At 47.7% G+C, this 22,017-nt stretch overlaps 1 protein-coding gene across 2 annotated transcripts in view; it reads right to left on the minus strand.

Moving 5' to 3' along the window:
• Window positions 1-22,017, minus strand: part of CCDC92 (coiled-coil domain containing 92) — a 29,988-nt gene that overhangs the window by 2,775 nt on the left and 5,196 nt on the right. For both annotated transcript variants that reach the window (XM_060310225.2, XM_030860055.3), the window contains 2 exons: window positions 1,213-1,359; window positions 598-639 (listed from right to left, as the gene is read on the minus strand). In XM_060310225.2, coding sequence (XP_060166208.1) covers window positions 598-639; window positions 1,213-1,342 — 172 coding nt within the window. In that variant the 5' untranslated portion in view covers window positions 1,343-1,359. The remainder of the gene's footprint in view (window positions 1-597; window positions 640-1,212; window positions 1,360-22,017) is intronic.

Raw genomic sequence — 22,017 nt, forward strand, 5'->3', positions numbered from 1 at the left:
GGGACAGGCCACAGAGGCCCGGCTTCTGTCTCCTCTGCTCCAGCTGCCATCAGGCTGATAGTTTTGGGGGTCCCTGAGGATTCTGGTTTTGGGGGAGCATTTCTGGGACTAGAGTCTAGAGAAAGACCTTCAGCGCTGCTCTGGGGGCCACCCAGTCATGTGACCCCTCGCTCAACCAGTCTGTAGAGAGCACACACTTTGTGCCAGGTCCTGTGCTAAGCTTCACGGACACAGAGGAGGTGGGACCCCGCTCCATCTCCTCTTTCCTTCCGGTTTAAATCACATCTATTTCTTGATTACAGAAGGGACACATACTCACTGTAAAAAATCAGAAAACCCAGAAGAACACAGAACAGGCATTCCAAGTACGTGTGTCGATCAGAAGGAAATAAAAGCACTCACCCCTCCCACCCCACCGACACACCGAGGGGTCCAAACTGCCCTCCCACCTTTTCTCAGAGAGCCCTGGTCACACGTGCAACTCTTCACAGCAAGTGTGTTTTCTTCTACGTGTGTAATTAGTGAAAACAGGTGGACCAACGTGTGCCTCAACAGAAAACAACAGGAAGCATCAGCTTTTGGGAAGGGAGTTCTTACCTGTCTGATCCGAACTTTTAAGTGTCAGCTCATACGTTAAATCTAAAAAGGAGATCATATATGTTAATTTTGTATGATTACAGTGTACTTCAAGACCTTCATCAACTCTGAAAACACACGATCAGCCTGCGAGTCCTGCCCGAACAGGGCAGAGGTTGGCAGCATTAGAGGCAAGAGTGAGAACAGCAACTATCAGCGGCCGCTGTCCTTACTCGGGTTCGGGGGGGCCCTTCTTTTCCCTGTTACACACTCCAGCACCCACAATTAGCAGGCAGCTTGCTCTGTGTAGTACACTTTGGTCCCTGGTTCCAAGACGCATGGTAGCTTCTAACCATTGCACCTGGATCCTTCAGGTCCTCAGTAAGCTGAGAACTGGCTTCACAGCTTTACGCTCGAGCGTGTGGCCTTGGCAAAGAGGATGAGGTGACGCATTCAAATGGACCCCAGCGATGACAGGGTTAACCAGAGAGAGAGAAGAAGAAGACCCCCTCCTCACTCACCCCGCACAGCTTTTGAGCCAGCCAGTGCGAGGTGACCTCGATGACACGTCCTGCGTTGCTCTACAGCCCTGGCAGGCCTGGGGCTGCCCCCCGCCCTGGTCCCCGGAGCTCGTACCTGTGCAGTGTTGCTGCAGCCGCCTGATCTCAGCGTGCAGCCCCTTGAGCGTGCTGGCATGCTCCCGCTGAAGGAACAAGAGGTTCTTCTGCGCGCTGTGCAGCTGGTTCTCCAGGTTTGCGGTCGCCATGCTGGCATCCAGATGACCTGCAGGGGACACAGGGCCTGGTGGCTGTCCCCGACAACGAGGGTCTCGGGGTGGCGGGCTGGAAGAGGACGCCGCCTGCCGCCTGCCCTCCTTGGCTCTGCGGGCTGGAGGGCAGCTCCGCTGCGGGCTGGACGGCAGGCCCCGCTCCGGATGCAGAGGGCTCCCTGATTCCAAATCCTAGGCTCTCTGTGGGCTACCCGACTTCAACAGACTGAGAGCAAAATCTCCCTTGACAGACTTCCCTGAGGAGGTGAAGCACTGCTGCCTCTGCTCAGGAGAACCGGGCGCGGGGAAGTGGAACCTAGAGCTGGCAGGCCTGGAGGACGACAAGCGTGCTGTTTCGGAGGGAAGCCCCGGGACCTCACAGAGTTGAGAGCCCCCCAAGTCCTTCTTTCCTTGGGAATTTCCTGAGAACCATTCTCACCGGGCCACGTGGTGGCTGCGGGTGTCTGGAGGCCGGACCCAGACCCTGCCATCTGCCACCCTCCGCCCCCCGCCGCCGGCTTCCATCCTCCATCATCAGCCACTCGCTCAGGGTCTTCGCTGTAACTCGAGAAATGTGGCGAAGTCAGTCGGCCATTCTGTAAAAGCTAGCCCAGTAATTCAAGACGCCTTGCGCGGCACTGAAACAGGCTGAGGATGAAATGTGGATTATCTGCCTATAAATTATTCCTGTGAACACAGAGCCTCGGGTGCCTTTTTCCTAATCTGCTGGGCCAACGAGCGCCCCCAAAGGAAATACCACCCCTCAGAGGGCTTCCGGTGAGCGGGTGTGTGGCAGGGTGGCACGAGGGTCTGCTCTGGAGGTGGCAACACGCCGGGCAACACCAAGCACTGTCTGTTACCTGTAAGCCCCGCAGCTTACAGATATTTACACCCCAGCTCTGGAGCTAAGAACGGCGCGTAGCTGGAACCCAGGACACGCGTTTTCATTCACACGAGGAGGCTGAAGGAGGAAAGGAAAGTGAGGGAGTGCAGAGGACAGAGAACGTGCCGGACAAAGCCTGGGCGAAGGGTGCACACGGACACGTCCTGGAAGGGACACGCCTGTCAGGGGGGAAGCTGGCAAGAGACAGCTGTGACTAAGAAGAAACAGCGCAGTTTTGGGTGGGAGTGTTCACTGCACCTATTACAGGAGGCGATCTGGCAGTGTATCTGGAGCCTTAGAATTTAGCTTCCGTCTGACTTAGCGGTTCCACTTCTAGGAGTCCCCCAGAGGGAAATGATGGCCTCCGTGTGAGAAGGTGTAGCTATAGGAGGACGGTCATTACAGTGCAGTTCACAGTCAGAAAAGACCAGAGACAACTCAAAATCCAGCAAGAGGGAACTGGTTGAGTAAATACAGGATCATTTCTATGCAAGGAAGATCAGATTTCCCCAGGCCTTGAGCTCTACGTAAAAGCTGGCTGCAGGCCATGCCAGCTGAGTTTCCATCCACCAGAGCCTTCCTCAGGGGAGCTGAGAGCAGCCTTTCCACAGGAGCGAGGAAGGTTTCCGCCCCCGAATTGTCTCCCTGCTGTAGCCACAAGTTCCTTGTATGGGGCTGCCGGGCCAGACACTAATTCTAACTGGAGCCCCACGGTGCTTGAGACCCCGACCCTCTGTGGTCAGCACGTGGCCTTGGGAGGAGGACGCTGACCTAACAAAGGAGCCAGCCCGGAACAAGGCAAGTCCGGGGCGTGAGCTGTGAAGGGCTGTCCGAAAGCTGGACAGCCTCGACATCGAACGGAGGCAAATGCAGGACCGCTTCTGGAGCTTCCGGTAGAGACGCCCACGTTTACTTCTGCTCAGCAGACCTGAGTCGGTCACTCTGGCATCAATTCCGTTGTCTCACCGGGAACATCAACTCCTAGGCGCTACGATGGGCTTCGCAAGTGGCAACGCCAGAGGAGATGCCTTGTTCTCCTCTTTAAAAGGATGGACCCAAATCTGTGCTCCTGGTGGCTGATGCAGCAGGCAGAGCCTGTGTTTTAGGGGTTTGCCATTGACGAGAAAGAACAATTTACATTTGATCCAGAACTCAGTGTGTCTGGAAGGATGAAGAACGAGCCGGGTGTACAGTTGCCCCCTCGCTGCCCAGCGGCCTGGAGGGTCCACCGCTGCGTCTTGGTGACCCCACTTGGAAAACAGTTCTCAAGTCCACTTGCTTTTCTCCGTCTCTACACCTAAGCCACACCACCCTCACCTGAATCGCTGTGGAATGCTCCCTCTGTCCTCTCTCACCGCCTCGATTCCGTCCCCACGTCGTAGCAGAGTGATTTTCACAGGATCTTCGGGGGCCCCCACGGCTCTGAGTGAGGCTGGTCCACATGGGCCCGGGCCTGGCCCTGTGCCCTCTGTGCTCAGCTGCTCGGTGAGCCTCCAGGGCCTTGGCTGGGCCTCGCCTCCGCACCCCGGGGCCTTGTCTTGGGCTCCTCTGCCCGGAGTGCTCCTCTCGGGTCCTCCCTCGGCCCCACCGTTCCCGTGAGCTGACGTCTGCGTGTCCTTTACTTCTCGGCCCAAGTTCACTTCCTCCCGGAAGCCCTGGCCCCCGGGCTGGGCGACGTCACGCACTCTAAGCCTTCACGGCCTGCCCACAACTAGTTAACGGTCTCGCGCCTCCATGCGCAGACTGCAGGCTCGGTCCCCGCTGTACCCCGGGCCCTTGCACGGTGCCTGGCGCCCAGGAGGCCCACCGCCAGCACCTGCTAACCCAGTGGGCCCAGCGCCGGGTTGTCCAGCGTGGGTGTGGCACCAGGGGAGCTTGAGGCCCTCAGGGCTGAAGAGCCTTTGCTTCCACGAGCTTCTGGCTTAACTTACAGGCATGCCTTGCACAGAGAGAGCGCGATGTGCTAAAACTGCAACCCAGTTTCGTCCGGCACTGACGGCACAAAATGAGGCGTCGCCGAGACCAGAAATAAACATGTGTTCTGTGACCTACCGTGGGGGGCAGGGAGGGGAGGGGAAATGTGGCCTCAGCAGGCACCCCAGTCCCATCACAGTTTGGTATTAAACTTTATTTGTAACAAATTTAATATGGTTTAAATAAGTATTCACATTCCAACGGCCTTGGCGAGTCGGCGACTTGAATGGCACTAAAGCTGTAATTCATTAATTCACCGTCATAACTACAGAAATACAAGCGTGCCCTTGAAGCTTCCCATTAGCCTGGGCAGGCAGTCTGGGGAAGAAGGAACATGAGGTGAATAGAGGAGCGCGATTATATAACGTGCAAAGCCGGCAAGTGAGCTTTGACGGCTCCGTTTGGAGCCCTGACAACCAGAGGACAGGGGTTTTTCAGCCCCGTGATATTCCATTTGGAGGTTGGTCTCTCTTCTTCCACACTCTATGCTGACTTAAAAGGCCCGGAGGAGGGGATGCCATCTGTGTGGGGCGTTCTCTGGTTGTTGGATATACATGCACGAGACAGGTCCACTTAGGTCCAAGGAAACAAGTCACACCTCCAGATGGGATCCAAATTACTACAGTATTTTCTCATCAGCTCAAAAGGGTACACAGTATCACTGACTTGCTGAGGACAGGGAGTTGCTGCTGCTTAAAAGAAGGTGATGGTTTAATGTCTTCTCATTACTTACTGATGACATGGAATCACTGCAACGACTTAGTCCTTCCCAGAAGCTGACGTGAATGAAGCTACAGAAGCATCCTGTTCAGGCCAAGCAGACACAGCTGAGAGATGCAGGTAACATGGAGGAAGGGATGGCGTTGGTTCTGGGAGGCTTGATTCAGAATCTCTGGCTATGGGAGCCAGAGACGTGAAGGAGCATTGACGACCCCTCCCTGAAAGGGTCAGCGTGATGGATGAAGGTAAGGTGCCGGCATCTGCTGCAGATGAATAATGCTTCCTGCTTGAGTAAGAGGCACTCAGGCCCTCTCAGCCGTGTGTCAGCCAGTAGTGCAGCGTGGCTGACAAAACACTGCACTTTCCCTGTCAAAAGGGCATACACTACATGTCGTGGGCGCTTTGTACTGCAGCTCCTTGTCTCGAGGCAAATCCCATTTCGTGTCTCAGTGTCACCGGGAGCCACCGGCAATTTTACAGTTATTTGCTCGGTCAGAGGCAGCGTGGTCTGGACACGGGCCCTCTTCTCTCCCCAGAGATGCAGCCCTCACTGCAGAGGATGGCGTTCCAGCCACGGTGGCAGCCAGAGAGCAAGCCCCACTCTGCCCGCTTCCTCCCGTGGAACCCTGGCAGAAGCAAAGGGCATGGGCATCTCAAAGCAAGACCACCCATGGGGCAGGTTACCTTGATCGTGACTCGGAGGTTAGGCCACATCCATGATTTTTCCCGTGGCAAATTCACTAGACATTAAATTTCTGTGAATTTACTGTTCCCTCTATATGGTCAGAAAGTTAACACTTGAAAAGGGCCAAGTTCTATAGAGGTTGGCACCTGGCCGAGACAGCTTCCCGGAGCGGGCAGGGATACTAACATCACCTCGTGGTGACAACATGCTTTTAATGACGGTTCTCAGAGAGACGTGAGGACCCCGACCTCACTGGGTCTGCTCTGTATCCGCATGAGGACAAACTGCCTGTCAGTAGCTCACGTCCAGTTCTCAACCCAATTCAAAGTAATGTCCTTTCCTCCCTTTGGGGGCATTAATGTATAAATGATGACATCGTGATCTTATTTATGGACCATCTCCACTTGCACAAGCACAAAGTGCTTCCCCATCACTTACGTCGTTTGTTCTCACAAACACCCAAGGAAAAACAGGAACGTCCTGCCCACAAGTGAAAACATAAATCAAGAAATGCTGCATCTGAACCTTGAGGCTGCTCCTCGCCCTCAGATCCTGTGGGCGAGAATCTGGAGGGCGGGGGTGGCCTTCACCTTCAGGCAGAAATTCAGATGCTTTCCACAAAGCATACACGTGATCTCCAGCGCTCTGAAGCTGAGCGGGGAACGTGCGCAGCCCACTGCAGCAGCCTCTCGGCGGGAGGGTCTGCCGCGTTCCCCCAGCGCAGCGCGGGGCGAGCCCGGAGCCGCACTGCTCAAGGAGGTGGGACCCACCCTCCCTATGCTCCAGGTGGGACAGTCAGCAACCAGGAAGGCCCTGCCGACCACCCGGTACGGCAGAAAGACTCACCAACAAGTCTTGCTTTTTTTTTTTTTTTTTTGGCCACGCCGTGCGCATGCGGGATCTTAGTTCCCGCTGCCTCGTCCCTCCGATGCTCTTGGCCCACCCTGCCTGCTCAGCTGCCCACCCCTGCCCCGGCCTCGCCCCATACCACCTACACTGCTGCCCTCTCACCCCTGGCATCTGCCGCAGCCCCAGCACGGGGCCTCTGCACACTGGTTCCCGCAATCCGCACTGCTCTTGGCAAACCACCTCCCCCCCCCCCGCCCCGCCTAATCAGCCCCCATTCTTCCTTCGTGTCTGAACTCCCAAATTACGTACGGGCTTCAGTTACTTTTATACGGCTCCCCGATCGTACCGACTGGAGATCTCAACAAGAATTACGCGGCATTAATCAAAAAGCACTGCAGCAGCACTGATCTGAACATGACCTCATCCTGTAATTTCTTCATATGCCAGAAACAATGTTTCAAAGTATCCCTGGACCACATTTCTTAGGCTAACAGAAATGGAACATCTTTGATAGTAAAAGGTCTCACCATTTAAAAATGGGACACTTCTTTGTTCCTGGGCAATCAAAAGTAGACTTATCTATTCTCTCAACACAAAGCTTGTGGAAATAGGGTAATAATTTTAGAATCTGAAAAAAAAAATAGTACACCCAGTACTCACGTGGTGCTGTGAATTAGTTATAACAAGCTATTTTAGATCCTAGTCATGAATAAGTTATAACCCATTCACATCTGGTTCTCATGCCGTGAACCGTCAGAATGACTGGCGTCCCACTGCCTCTGCGCGTGCTCGGCAGGGCCTGGGACCCGGCGAGCGTCTTGTGCGCAAGGACCTCTGTGGCTGTTTTGTGGGAACTGTCTGTGTGGCTCTGGTGTCCTCTGGCTGAAGCACTGTCACGGAGTAAATGAAGGTTGGCCAGAGGACAAAGGCAAGTGTAGTGATTAAATGTAAGAGGAGAAGAGATGGTTCCCAGCAGGGAGGTGGTGTCCTGAGTGGATTCGTGGACTCAGGAAATGTTGAGGGTGGCAGAGACCTTCAAAATCAACTATTCCAATACCTCTTTATTTCAAGATCAAGAACCTGTGGCCCAAAGAAGATTCGCTTAGCACAACGGGATAAAAAAAAGAGCAGAATGGCCAAAGTCTTAAGGTGCTAGAGTGTTTGGGGTTAAATCTGAACCCTATCTTGTCACCTAAACCATCGTAATATCTAACTTAAAGGGTTAAGTGCTAAATGCAATCACTTATGGTGTCTGGCATGTAGTAAGTGCTCAATAATTGTTACCTATATTATTTTATGTAAATATTGATCAATATATAAATATTGTTTACTTATTCCCACACTAGGGTATTTCCTGAACATCATCTAAGTGTGGAAATGAGCTAGCAAAGGATTCCAGTTACTTCCAAAGAGGGCAACATAAAAGCAAACACAAGCATTTTCTGCTGGCCTTTTCCATTTTCACTGGAGAGGAGCCATTCAGGGAAGCGAATAAAGAGAGTCAGGCAGAATCAGGCACCCTAAGGGACAGTAAAACCTACTTCCTACGTTGAATCAATCTATAGTACTCTACAAGAAGCTAAAAAAAGGTGGATGGCTAATTAGGCCATCAACTCTCAATCTAAAATACCTGCTTGTAGGAAAGGAAACTTACCATCTCTGAAAAATGAAGCCTGATGTTATTCTGAATTCACAACAATCCTGGACAAAGAAACTGTTTTAAGTTGCACGACCCTGTTATTTCTACTTGCACGTGTATTTAAGAAGTTCAGCTGATAAGTTATTTGAGAATCCCAAAGAGTTAGGACACTAAGAAAAAGGACAGCATTTCAAGGAAGCGTAAGCACTCAATAATCACTCCAAAAACATTCTGGTAAAAAGAATGAACACCATTAAAAAGTGGAAGTAAAAAAACGTTGAAAGCAAAAGATGCAATTATTTTTTTGAAGTGACAAAAAATCTTGTTTATTAATCATTCTTAAGCAATTGGGATATTTTTAAAACTAAGACAATAGGCGGGTCAAGAGCTTAGCACAGGAGTCAGAATCCTGGGCTCCAGTTCGCACTCAGCCACGTTCGAGCTGCAGCCTCTCTGTGCCCTCACCTTCTTCTCCCATAACATGAGGAACAATAACAGTACCTACAAGACATAGTGACTGGGGGGATAAAATGAGCTATCTTAGATAAAACACTTAGCATGTGTCTGTCTACTGTGATAAAGTGGTAACTGAACTAAATTTGCACTCATCCAAATGTGGAAACTTCGGATGGAGACGCTTTTTGGGGTCCTGTTCTCTGTCTGGGTGGGCAGTGCACATCACCTTTTAATGGTTGGTCTCTAAAAGCTAAAAGAGGAGAACGCCAGTAGAAACCAAAAGAAGAAAAGCATCTTTTGCAAGATAACCACCTCACAGAGTAATCTGAATGTCTGCCAGTGAGGAGTTAGCGTGGCACATCTGAACTATGATATCATTAAAAATGATAATGTGCATCTATATTTATTGACAAGGAAATACATCTATACTAGGTTAAGTCAAAAGAGTATATTAAAAGCTGTATATATCATATTTTTGTAGATACAAGTAGAGAAAAAAATTCTAGAAGTATACACAATGAAACATTAAAAGCATTTATCTCTAGACAGTGGATTGTGGGTGATTTTTACTTAAAAAAAATTCTATTTTGGTACTACCTAAAGCTTCTTTAATGATGAAAATATATTACTTTATAGCCAGAAAAAACTATAAAGCTGTTTCTCTTACAAAACATAACCACTAACTATCCACTAGCAAAGTGGTATCATATGTTTTAATGATGTTGTTCCAGGGTAGTCTTGGGATGCTTTACCAGAACCAAGGAGAATTAACGGGAAGGCAATTTTTATAAAAGCAACAATTTAGTGTCTCCGAGATATGCAGAAAACGATCATGACGAGCCCTCGAGCGCCTCCCCACCCCCACGCATTGTACATTCCTGTAATTCTCTGACATTATCTGTCATAAAATACAGGGCTCATCACAATTCTTTAGACACTGACAGCCATTTCCTTCTGAAAGAACGTACAGCCTGACATTAAAGTTGTAACAGATGTGATTAGAGGCACCAGCAATTAGGCAGGGAAACGCGATATGTGGTCGTCTGGGAAGGCTGCAGTCACTGGAGGCGTACGTGGTGGATTTATGAACCGTGTTTCTCTGCAGTCTGATTATCTCATACTTTAAGAGTTTCTATTTGACTTCTATTTAAAAACCACGTCACGTGTCTGTACGCTGGTAGGGGCGCGGTCCCTCTGTGTGTAAACGTCTCAGGAAGAAAGCAAGTCTGTGTTTCAGGTTGTCTAAAAGTGCCTCTGAGTGGGCCGTGGCCAGGTAGAGAAACACATGCACTCCCACGGTCTGAAATCACACAGTACCTTCTGGGAGTGCCCAGGGCCTCCCAGAAAACTGGGCGACTTCATGGCCAGAATGCTTATGCCCTGTGGCAGACCCCACCCCAGGAGGCAGGCGCACCAGCACCCCATCTCCTGGCTGTGAGGGGCTGCCATCCCGGGCATCACGTCAGCACACAGTCGGCTCAGCACTTCCTGTTTCAGGGAAGTTGCTTCTAGGGCAGGGGGTGGCCAGGTGGCCGGCGGGTCTGTGGTGACGCCACTTGGCCCTTCCTGCTCTCCCTGCATCCCCCTCCTGCCCTTCCTGGGCAGCCTCCAGCTGACTGCCCTGCCCCCTGCCCCCCGCCCCCGGCCCGGGATCACCCAAATCGCCTCATTTCAGAAGCGAGGGCAGGAAACATTTGCAACTAAAGAGAGATGCCATTTGTGAGCTCCTGACAACCTTGTCCTTTACCAAGATGATCCTGAGCCAATCATTTAGGGACATATAAAATCTCAAGCCTTCCCACACAAATAGCTCTACCGAGTGATATCTGCCTTTAAATGGAAAGGAAAATTAGCAGGTCATATCTGATTAGTGTTTCCATTTCTACATCTGACTGTGATTACTGCAGATTTTAATTGTCTGCTGGTTGATGACGAAAAGGTATGGTGACCCAAATGCCAAACTGTCCTCTTACACTGACGAAACAGGAGGTACTTCTCAAGTCTTAGCGCCTGACAATCACTACCCTAAACTGTATTTCCGAGGCTGAGATGTGTGCGCTTGCTTTAAAGATCTCTCTCTCTATGGTCTGCCAAACGGATGAACCATTTCAATTGATTTAACTGATAGGGCTTCTTTTATCCATTTTGTGCGCCTGACTAATTAGGCCCCCAAAAAGAAGGAAAGGTATTATTATTATTATTATTGGCCGCACCGTGCAGCATGCTGGATCTTAGTTCCCCAACCAGGGCCAGGGATCGAACCCGTGTCCCCTGCATTGGGAGCATGGAGTCTTAAATCACTGCCAGAGAAGTCCCCCGAAAGAAAGGTATTATTAACCAAAGCTCTATACACTTTAATTTAGCCATACTTTTCCTTTATTACTTATACTAAAGTAAACTAGTCGGTTGTTTCATTAGTGCTAATAGAACATATTTAGCTAAACTCTCGCTAAGCATCTCAGATGATCACTGATAAAGAAAAGAGACTTTATCCTCGTGCTATTCTAGAAAGGACTCTGCCCGGTTCCAGCCATGTCATCTTGGACAGCATTACAATTTGGCTAGGCAACCAAGCAAAAACAAGACACCTCCCGACGTGCCCTTCTACAAAATGGCCCACACGAGTTATTTCAGACAAGTTGAAAGAAGGATAGTAGAGAGCTTTGAAATCATTAAAACAGTCCAACAGTAGTCAATTCAGCGACTAAAGGAACCAGGCCCAAGCATTCAGTTTTAGTAATTACATACCCTCTGGTGATCAGTGATAAAATATTTTTACGGGACTTCTTTCCCTATGGAATAACAGCTGGAGTACAAATATTTTTAAAAGAAGACAAACCTATTCTTTTAAAAAGGCATTTACCTGGATCTTCGCTTCCTAGAACGTTTCTGATGGCTCCAGCATGTCCACCTAAGGACGCCTGACCTCTCGACTGCCCATCTACTGCTCTGACAGTCCCGACATACATTATCCACATCTTTAAAAGTTTCCTTTCTGTGAGCCTCCTGTGCCGTGTAGAATAAATGAGGCACGTTTACTGATGACATTTAGGGTGACTCCCATAAAGTTCTCTCTACTCACAATGATTCTTTTATTGTGTCAGGGGTTGGGAGAATTCCCAGAATCCTATACTCCACTTCTTTAGTAAGTCACGCATTGAGTTCCAGGGGAGGAGAAAACCTCCCCACAGAATACTGCTCTATTAACAGGGTCTGGCATTTAAAACAAACAATACTGAGATCCAGATGAAGCTGCCAAGAGTGAGAATGAGGCAAGGCATGCAGGTGCTGTGCAGGTAAGTTAGGGTTTGTCTTTGCAGCCAAGTTTGGATCATATTAGATAAACGAGCCATTAGTACATTAGCCAGTAGAAATAACTAAAAACAAATAAAGGTAAAATAAGAGGGAGGGCAATTGTCTTTCACAGATTACCTGTCACCTGTGGGAGGACAGCAGAAGAAATTGGGGAAAGAAAACCATCACGGCATTTTATATTCATTTGGAATTTTCAAAGAAGGGGATGCAATGCAGTATTTTCTCACTCTTCCTGTCCTTGACACTATTTTTCTTTTGCACTTTTGTCGCGTTTTCCATTTGTATGACAGCCTTTGTTTTGTTTTCCTCTCGTATTTGACCTCATACTCCCACAATGGGATTAATTATAATCATGAAACTCTTTCGGGGCCCACTTTAATTTAGATACTTTTAATAATAAGCATACGATGTATCCGTATTTTTGGAACTTGGCAATTTTGGTTTAGAGTGCCCAGATTTTCCATTTGAAGTCCAAAATCCTGAGGCTGGGTGTTTCAGCTTCTTCTGGTTGATCCAATTCTGGTGGCGTCTATCAGGCAGTTGGGAGCCAGTGGAATTTGTTTTTCCTCCCATTTTTCATAATGGGCAGGATGGTCACCTCAGATCACATGGTTTCTTGCTGGTTGTGTGGGAGGGTGTGAAGCAGCTTCCATCTCAGCGAAACATCTGCGCCAAGATCCTTTTCCGCTGGCTTTACCCTGCTTTTCTAGGGTGTGACCACCGCAGTTTAAAGTGAGCTTGCTGATGGAGATGGTGTTGGTGATAGATAGACCTGTTCCGTCTCCCCCACTCTACCCTGACACAGCCTCTGCGTTGGTCTAAGGCACTTAGACCATACTCAAAGGCATTTTTTTTATTGTGAAAAGCTGAAAATCATTCACAAAAATCGACATTACGGCTATTATTTACCAAGTGTCTGTGCCAGGCTCATAGGTAACCACCTAATTCTTGAAACAATCACACAAGAGAGGTACGATACCCATTTTTTTAAAACATCTTTATTGGAGTATAATTGCTTTACAATGGTGTGTTAATTTCTGCTGTATAACAAAGTGAATCAGCTATATGTATACGGTACCCATTTTTTGCGGAACTAAGGCTCAGAGGAGCAAGACCTTTGCCTAAGTGTACATGAGGCCCATGAGCCACATGCAAACTGTTTACAAAGGCGGGCACCTCCTCTGCCTCCAGACGTGTGGAGTTTGGAACCAGAAGGTCTCATGACAGCTCTGGGAGAAGGTGTCAGTTCTGGGTGCTCTCTGTACCCTGTGGAACGTTCCGTCCCGGGGTGGCCGCTACAGAATGCAGCAGTAGTGACGATGCTGACAGTGACAAGAGTTGCCACGTACCTAGCGTACCGTGTGCTCGGTACTGTGCTGAGTGCTTTCCGTGCCTTCTCATCAAATCCAACAGCTCTGAGACAGGTACTTGCTATCTTCCCAACCTTATGTACTGAGGCATAGAGAGCTCAGAGCCTTATGGAGATCACACACAGACTGGGTATCCTCCTGGTGCTTTGTAGCTCCCTTTTCCCATTTCTTTTTAAGGAGGGAGAAATTGTGCTAACGTAGGTCTACACTTTTATTAGGAAAGATCTAACCCTTGGCTCAGAATTTCTCTTAGCTGAATCTTAAAGCATCCAGTGACAAGACTTTACCAAGGCGTAACTGTCTCCATCGGCTGCAGTCCAGCTGGAAGTAAGCTGCAGAGATGAGCTGTACTCAGGGATGAGCCAGAGCGACGCAGCAGGTAGGGATGAACCCCCGGGCTCTGGATCCAGAGCCAGCGTGCTGCAGTTTGATTCCTAGCCCTGCCACTTATTAACGATGCACCTTTGGGCGAGTTATGTATAACTGCCCAAATGGGAAAACTGCCAAATGGGAAAATAGTACCTACTTTATTGGGGTTGTTGTGAAGATTAAATGAGTTGACCTAAAGAGGCGCTATCCGGGACTTCCCTGGCGGTCCAGTGGTTAAGACTCCGTGCTTACAATGCAGGGGATACGGGTCTGATCCCTGGTCAGGGAACTAAGATCCCACATCCCACGTGGCAAAAAAATAAAAATAAAAAATAAGGAGGCGCTATCCAATAGAACTTCCTGCAGTGGTAGAAATATTCTCTTCTCTGCTGTCCAGTGAAGCTCATGACACACTGAGCCCCTGATATGTAGCTGGTGTGTATGAGAAAAGGAAATTTTCTTTTTATTTACTTTGATTTGACTTAATGCAAATTTAAGTTGTCCCACGTGGCTGGGGGCGACCATACTGGGCGGCGCAGATTTAAAGCGTTTACAGCTGTGCCTAGAACTACGTACTGGCTGCCGTCGGTGCTCCGACACGGAGAGCCATCCCCAAGCGCTCCCTGGCTCGCAGCTACTCCACTGTGGAGCCCGCCGTGGCTGCTCTCTGCACTGCAAGAACACTTCAACCGGACTTTATTCTAACTGTCATTATCATCATCCCATCCCATCTTGCGTCTTTATAGCGTTTATCACTACCTAAAATGAGGTCATTGGTTGCTCTTTCTTACAGGACTAGAATGTAAGCTCCATGAGAAGAAGGGCTTTCTGTCTGTTCCCTGCTATAATGCCAGCACCCAGGGAAGGCCTCCCTCTAGGAATCTAAGGTGGCCCTTTAAGAAAGCATTCTCTCTAGTTGAGAATTAGTGGTAATCTCACCCAGTCTCTGGTCTGACACCCCCCGCAATTAGGTAGTGTCTTTTGTATTAGTGACATGAGAGGACTTGGAAATACTTCTCTGACTGGCATGGGAATAAGGCAGAGGAGGAAGGAGAGCTAGTTCACGCATGTCTTTGGGAAGCTCACAAATAAAAAGGCCAAAAAACTATCAAGCCATGTAAAAATGAGATACAGTTTAATTTCAGTGGGAGGGAAAGTGTGCGCCTGTTCAGGACGTTCTGCAGAGCCTGTGACACACGGGGTCTCACTGGGTGCAGCTTATACACCTGGACAGTTATTCCTGTTAGGGGCTGACTGTGCGGGTTCCTGGCGCTGACATAGGCACAGCACCAAACCCGAGAGGTGGCTCTGCCAGCGTGAACTGGGCTGGCTTTGCGCTTTCTCAATTTTCGGTGGTGGCAGAAACTCAGAAATTCAGGAAATGCACATGCCGAGCTCTGATGATGCTTTTCCTGGTCAGTGACAGAGAGAGAAAAAAGAGGACAATGCAGCGACTTTTCCATAAAGCTAACTTTATTCAGTTCAAAGGACATGTTTTTATTTTCATTTTAGAACCTCCCAATTAAAAAACGCACCGTTCCATGAATTCTACAAGCCTAGAAACCACTCGAGTCGCCAAGAGGTTATGGTGATGGCCAGGAGCTTAACATCATCATCGATTTTGTTTTTTAATTTATCTTTTGGAGTTTACGAGGCGCATTGCAACAGGCCTAACAACCAAGCTTCCTTTTACATATGCACCTCGAGGTTAAAGGTCAAGCCAGCATATGGTCTAAAGTGCTAGCTGTGTACTCAGTCCTATGCCTGTAGCTTATTGGGCATATAAGACTCAGCCACCAAAGTACACAGAAAACAAAGTATAATTAAATCCTCCCGAGGATGCTCAGTAAGGAGCTAGGGGAAGGGTAACCCGTCACAGCACCTGAAGCTCCTTCTCAATTACCTGCCTGCCTCTCATAGGAGACTTTGTGAATCCCCGGCATGTGAGGACCATGCCCCAGTCATTTTAGCGTTCCTGGTACCTTACACATTGCTGGGCACATGGAGGTGCCTAAGGAATGTCGAGTGGCTAAGGACTGCAGTGACCAAGATGGTCTGAAGAGGCTGGGACTGGAGCTGGTCCTTAAGGATGGGCAGGGTTTACACAGGAGGAGGTAAGTGAGAATGAAGTTTCAGAAGTCACAGTGAGACCATTACACTGTCTGACATGGAAAGAACATTCTGGGGAGTGGTGGAAAATAAAATCAGATAGAAAAGCGAGGACTGGATTTGAGTTGCTTATTAAAAGCCGCTCAGAATAGTTGAGATGGAAGAGAGAGGAAATGGGAAAAGTTGAGCTTACCCATTACAGCCAAAGCTCTACCAGAGGGAATTGAGTCTGGTGGGGATGATGCAGGGTGAAGGGAAGGGAAGGGAAGGGAAGGGAAGTGCAGCAGCAACACAGCCTGAAGCTCCAGGAAATCAGCATAAACATAGTAAACAACAGAACTGCCTTGTACTGAGGGCTCACATACCCGGGAGCACCAAGCTACACATGGTAGAAGCACTCTGACGACTAGACGTCCTCCTCCTATCTCACACATTAGCAAACAAGCTGAAAGGGTTAAAGGACTTCCTTTAAGTCACAGCTAGCAAGTGGCTGGGTGGGGCTTCATCCCAAACCAGGCTGACTCCAGGGCCACGCCCTTACCCATGAACGCCACTGTTCTCCCCAGGTGGAGATGAAAGGCATGCATGCCTTACAGAGCCAGAACATCCTTTGCCCCGTATTCTACTTGTTAAAACTCCTCTTCCGCTCTTTTCTGCTCCTTCCCCCATATTTTAAGTGTTAAGCTTCTCCAGTCTACTCTTTTTCGCTCAGTGCTAACCGGGAGAATTCCAGTGCTTATTCTTGATGCTTGTGAAGAAAACATCTCAGAATAAGAGAGAATGTTTCTTCGCTCCTAAAGCTGCAGAGAAGCAGACACTATTCTGGGTTAAGAAGCTATAGTTCTGGTAAAGAACCATAAGCGTACTCTGCTATTCAGTGTGGAAATGTGTATAAAGTTATATACTTCTGTTTTATTATCAAACAAGTATTTTAAGACATTTCGACTTCAGAGATTATTTCTGACTCATTTAAAATGTAACTCAATTTCTAAAAGTTTGCTTTTCTAATAGGTTGCCTTACTTGATAATTTATCATCGTAGTAATATAATTTAAAGAGATATCTCTGTTTTGAAGATACAGAATTTTTTAATTTTTAAAAAAATAATCTTTTATTATTAAAACACCTTTAACCCCCCCTTTTTTCTTATATCTTTATTGGAGTATAATTGCTTTACAGTGTTGTGTTAGTTTCTGCTGTATAACAAAGTGAATCAGCGATACATACACATATATCCCCATATCCCCTCCTGCTTGAGCCTCCCTGCTCTAGAAATTTTAGGGCTTCCTGGTTAGTTAGAGGAGGGGCTTTTGCTCTTCATACAGAAGGCTGAATTAAGTGCAGACACTAACACATTCTTTATTCAGATGGAGTTTGAGTCTGCCCGTTCAGATCAACAACTGGTGTGACAACCCGGATGGCTACCAGCATGGGGAGGAGAGAAAGAGGAGGACAGGGGCTCCTTGCTGAGATAAATATAATCCAGCAAAGAGGGGCGAAGGTAACGCCCATCGGGTCTTGCTGAGGAGCTTGCCTGCTTCCGCAATCTGACTGACCTGCTTGGAATACCCTCCACGGAGGATTTTCGTTTTCCTCAGAGAATCTACACAGTCACTGTTTTACAGCTGCTGCAAGATGCAGTTGGTTATATTGGTCCAGAGAATACACGGAGTTGGTGTGTAAATTTTATGACTTGAGACAAGTGTAGGCAGTCAGAATTTGAGGGGGAGCATCCCGCTGGTGAACCCCATCTGCGGGTCTGACCGAGTTAGGCAGTGGTACCCCCGGGGAGACTGGAGGTCTGGAGACACTATGGGTTGTCACAGCTGGGGAAGGGGCACATCTGGCACCTGGTGGGTAGAGGTCAAGGGTTCTGCAAAACAGCCTACGACGCACAGGAGGGCCCTCACAATGCAGAATGGTCTTGCCCCGTGTCTCAGCACTGGGTCAGAGTCAAGCTAATCTGAGGCAGGCCTTTTGTGCCTTCTGACGAGGTTTACTCTGCTCTCCTTGGGTTTCCGGGATTGCTAGTAAACCGTGGGTGACGGAGTGCTCAGGAGGGACAGGTCCCAGCCACGTGCAGCCTCCTTCCTATAACAGAGGGCTCCTGACCTTGGAGGAAAGGCAACCATCAGTGAGAGACTCCCAGGGTGCCTGCTGGAGACGGTTTCTTCTCCACGTCTTCAACTCTTGGTGAGGCAGGTGTGCAGAAAGGCACCGCTTTACCGGCCTCACTGTCCTGGGTCAGGATATGTGAATCTCCTTTCTTCGGCTCAGAAGAAAGGGGCTGCGGGTAAAATGTGCCTAAGAATATAAATCATTTTCCTCCTGTTATCGGATGGCATGAGATGTTGCTTTTCCTCTGTGAATGTTTAAGTGAGCTGAGAAATGGAGAGGGTGAATAAGAGAATTCTGCAACCCCCGAATAGGGACTCCAGATTTACGGTTATAAAGCTGCACATTTCTGCAGACATTAAATGTATATATCGAAGTTGACCCAATATACGCTTTCAGCAGGAGTGCTCTGTTCTAAACCATCAGGGAATCTCTAGGAAATGATGATGTGTAAAGGCTTTAACATTTCTTGAACGCAAAGGAATTCCTGTTTTTAAGAGGACCACTAAATACTTGCATAAATCTTAAGACGCTTCTAAAGACTCCTAAGAAATTTATGAAATCATACCAGAACTCTTAATATTTTACATGTACTGACACGAAAAGGTTTCCAGGCTGGGAGAAATGAAAGTACAGGCTCCATGGCCACCCAGGAAACCCTGTTTATGAAAAAGGGCCATCATTTAAACTTTGTAATTTGCAGAAATATATTGGAGAAGTTAAAGAAATGTGTTGAGCTGCCAATTTAAAAAATGGTTTTCTGCTTGGAAAAGGTCACTTCCAGAGTCAAAACAATTACTCAGGTTATAAAATCCCAGTTTGGAAATAAGATACAGGTGCAAACTGAAAAGCTATTTATCTTCTTTAAAAAGCTTCCGTACTAAGAACAAGAAAGAAGGTATTCCAGTAGAACATGGAAGACACATGAAGAATTAAATTATTAAAATACTCTTGGGGCAAATCCTTTCGTATATTGTTTAGGGACTTTGGGGATGTGAATGAAGGCTCTGTTTCCCTCTGCTGGGGGATATAAAGGATCACAGTTCACTCTTTCACTGAAGAAAACACCTTTCTCTGAGCCCCTCTGAGCAAGGCGCCTCTGAGGTCATCTGGGAGATGGCAACGAATAAAACAGATGCGAACCCGGCCGCCACAGACCTGACAGGGGAGGGACAGACGATCCTACACGTATCAGTTCATACCAAGCAGTGGGATTTCTGCCAAAAGGCTACATTAAACTGAACTTCCTAAATTCCTTACCGACCATTGTTTAAGAGTGGGTAACCCTAAACATGAGCATACAACTAAAACGAGATACATCGTAAGAAACTGGTCCCTTCATCATTTGCTTTTACAAATCTCAGACAATATTACACTGTGTTAGCCTATGAAACGACTTGCATTAGCTGAGTAATGTTTTAAGATGCCATACTTCTCTGAAAAATTTTTAGTATCAACAACTGCATTAGTTAGTGTAAATTATATGTTATTTTCTAAGATCCCTAATTCTCTTTGGACTGATAGTGAGGTAGTTAATAATTTATATTTACCTAAAGACTTGTAAAGAGATTAAAATTCAAATAGGAAAAAACACACCTTATCACCTCACAATCCCTGTGAGTCATCTGCTAGGTATTTTTGAACACTTATTCTTAAAGCCCAAATTAACAAGGTAAAATCAATCGATATATAATGGGCATCTGATATGTCTGATAACATTTTAAAACCACAATTTAAAATCTCTAAATAATATACTGTCATTGAAATATACTGTTTGGAACCATGTTATGTATGTGTGAATTGAGGTATACTTAAGTGAATCAGTAAAAACTTGTGTATAATTGAGGAGAAAAGACTAGTAGCTCACAGGAAAGAAAATTATTCTCTGGGATGCAAACTGTTGTCAACAAAGAAGGATCTGTGCTCGTCTTGCCTCTGTAGGGTGCGTCCAAAGGCAAGACATACTGCGCCCAGTGCAACACGTAATGCTGCTCTTCCTTCTTACTCTTTTTCTGACCCTCGTTCTGACTGTGGTCAACTGTGAAAATAGCGAGGGCGCCTCACTTGGGGAGGAGCCCACGTTTCTAATGGTCCTCGTGTTACCCTACGTTGGGGCCATTTTAGAAACATTCTCCCTTTGGTGAATAACATGGTGCAGGCTATCTTTGACCAGGCATCCTTTTCAGACTGACCGGTCCCTTCTGGCAGCTCGTATCCATGCTGCACTTGTCCCAGATCAGGTCCTCCATGGTATAAGGTCGTTTGGAGGCTGGCAGGGAGTCCTTGTAACCAGACATTTTGGCATTCCCCAGACAGCACCTTAGTAGCTCCAAAGGATTTAATTTCCTCATCTTGTTCCTGTGCCCATGGCCTTGTACATGCACATGTAAGGGGATGCTAGGGATAATTCGACAGGAGTGGTATGCTCCAGTTTCCCCAGTGTAGTTCAACAGCATTGTATGAGCTACATTATTTGTCAGGCTCACATCAAAGAGAGCAGCTTCGCTATCCCCTTTAGGGGGGGTGGCATTTGTAAATACATTCAAATTTGTCTTATTCAAACAGGGCAATGATTTCCATGTGACCATTTAGTAATCTCGCCAGATGTAGAAGATACCTATGTACCAAGGCTGACAAATGACCATCAAAAAGATTCCTGAAATATTTTATTTCTGGATTTGGCACATTAAATGTGTCTTCTTATAATTGGAGTCCACAATTTACAGGTCAGATTGTAAATAAAGCTGTAAGGCCCTACACATCTGCTGTATCATTCAGAATCAGAAGAGGTGGTTAAATGTCAAGACGAAATTGTGAAAAATAGCCTGGCAGGATTATGCAAAAACTGGACGGAAGCAGCCAGACGCTCTACCTATAGATTGCGAACACGAGAGCTTTAACAAACAAAAAACTGGGACCTTCATCTAAAAGACTGAGTAGGCTTATGAGACTTCCAAAGGCAGATTGTTAATGTGCTGGATAAAGCTGTGCTCTATCACTGGGCAGCACTGATAAAGGGTGTCGACACATTGCATGCACAGGTGCAAGAAGCCGAGTGACGGGGTTCACTTTAGGGTTCAACAGTCTGCGCTGTCATGTCAACCTTCCCGCAGGGATTTATAGTTCTGTGGGCGACTGACACTAACGTACCGAAGACTCACAGCATCTCTGGTAGGGAGACACTGGCCTCAACTGCTTAACAACTTCTAACTTCACTCGGTTTTCCTCTAAGGCTCAGAGATGGATAATCTGCTTCCCACTTGAGTTTCAGACTTGTGATGATAAGCTGCCCAGGAAGGTCCAGTCCCGGTGGCCCCCGAGCCTACGTGGGAAGGCGCTCTACTCCACCCGCAGCCTGCTGGGGGGGAGAAGTCAATGCACCTTTCCAGTCAATGATCATCCTGAACTGCTCTGAGTTCCATCCTACAACTGTGGATGAGACACGAGAACACCTCCTAACTGTCTCCAAGAAGGTCTCACCTCTGGCCATATTTGTTCCAACTGAGATTTTTATTTTGTCTTCCCCCCAAAACCCTGCCTTTGCCCTCAAACAATAAAGTTGGGCTTTGCTCATCTCTGAACCAGGTCCTAATACCACAGCCTTACTATATTGAGAACACTGTTTCTGTCAAAGACTGACTCCAGCACTTTCTTGATGGGAACTAATTCCTCACTTGAAACCCATCACACAATGCAGAGGCTGAGAAGGATGACACAGCCTTTCTCTCTGTCATCAAAGACTATGTCCCCGCCTCCCCTGACCCGGTGCAATAGGGCATGTCTGTGAGCAAGTATCTCAGTGGCTGAAAGCTGCTGCTCTGCTCCACCAGGATTTCTCGTCTGGTCACCAGGACGTAACCAAAAGATAAAGATGACTCACTCTCAAAGACAAGGATTGACCCCTCCTTGGAAAGAACAGGCCCTACCTAACAACCTCTGCTATGTACTTATCGATGGGAACAGAAAATTAAAAAACAACAAAGCCTTTCTTCATCTTTCTTGTCAATGTGCAAGACATATTTCTAAAAACTGGATCTGCTCCCAAATGCCACAGCCACTGAGGGGAAAATAATACCAGTGCCCTTTACCTGAGTTGACACTTGTGACAGTTGGAGAGACAGGGGCAAAAAGAAAGCCTCCTTCAATGTCTGGAGTATGGCAGGAACCTAACCTCCTACACCTGATCATC

Source organism: Globicephala melas, chromosome 13, assembly GCF_963455315.2.
Source record: "Globicephala melas chromosome 13, mGloMel1.2, whole genome shotgun sequence".
Taxonomy (NCBI): Eukaryota; Metazoa; Chordata; class Mammalia; order Artiodactyla; family Delphinidae; genus Globicephala; species Globicephala melas.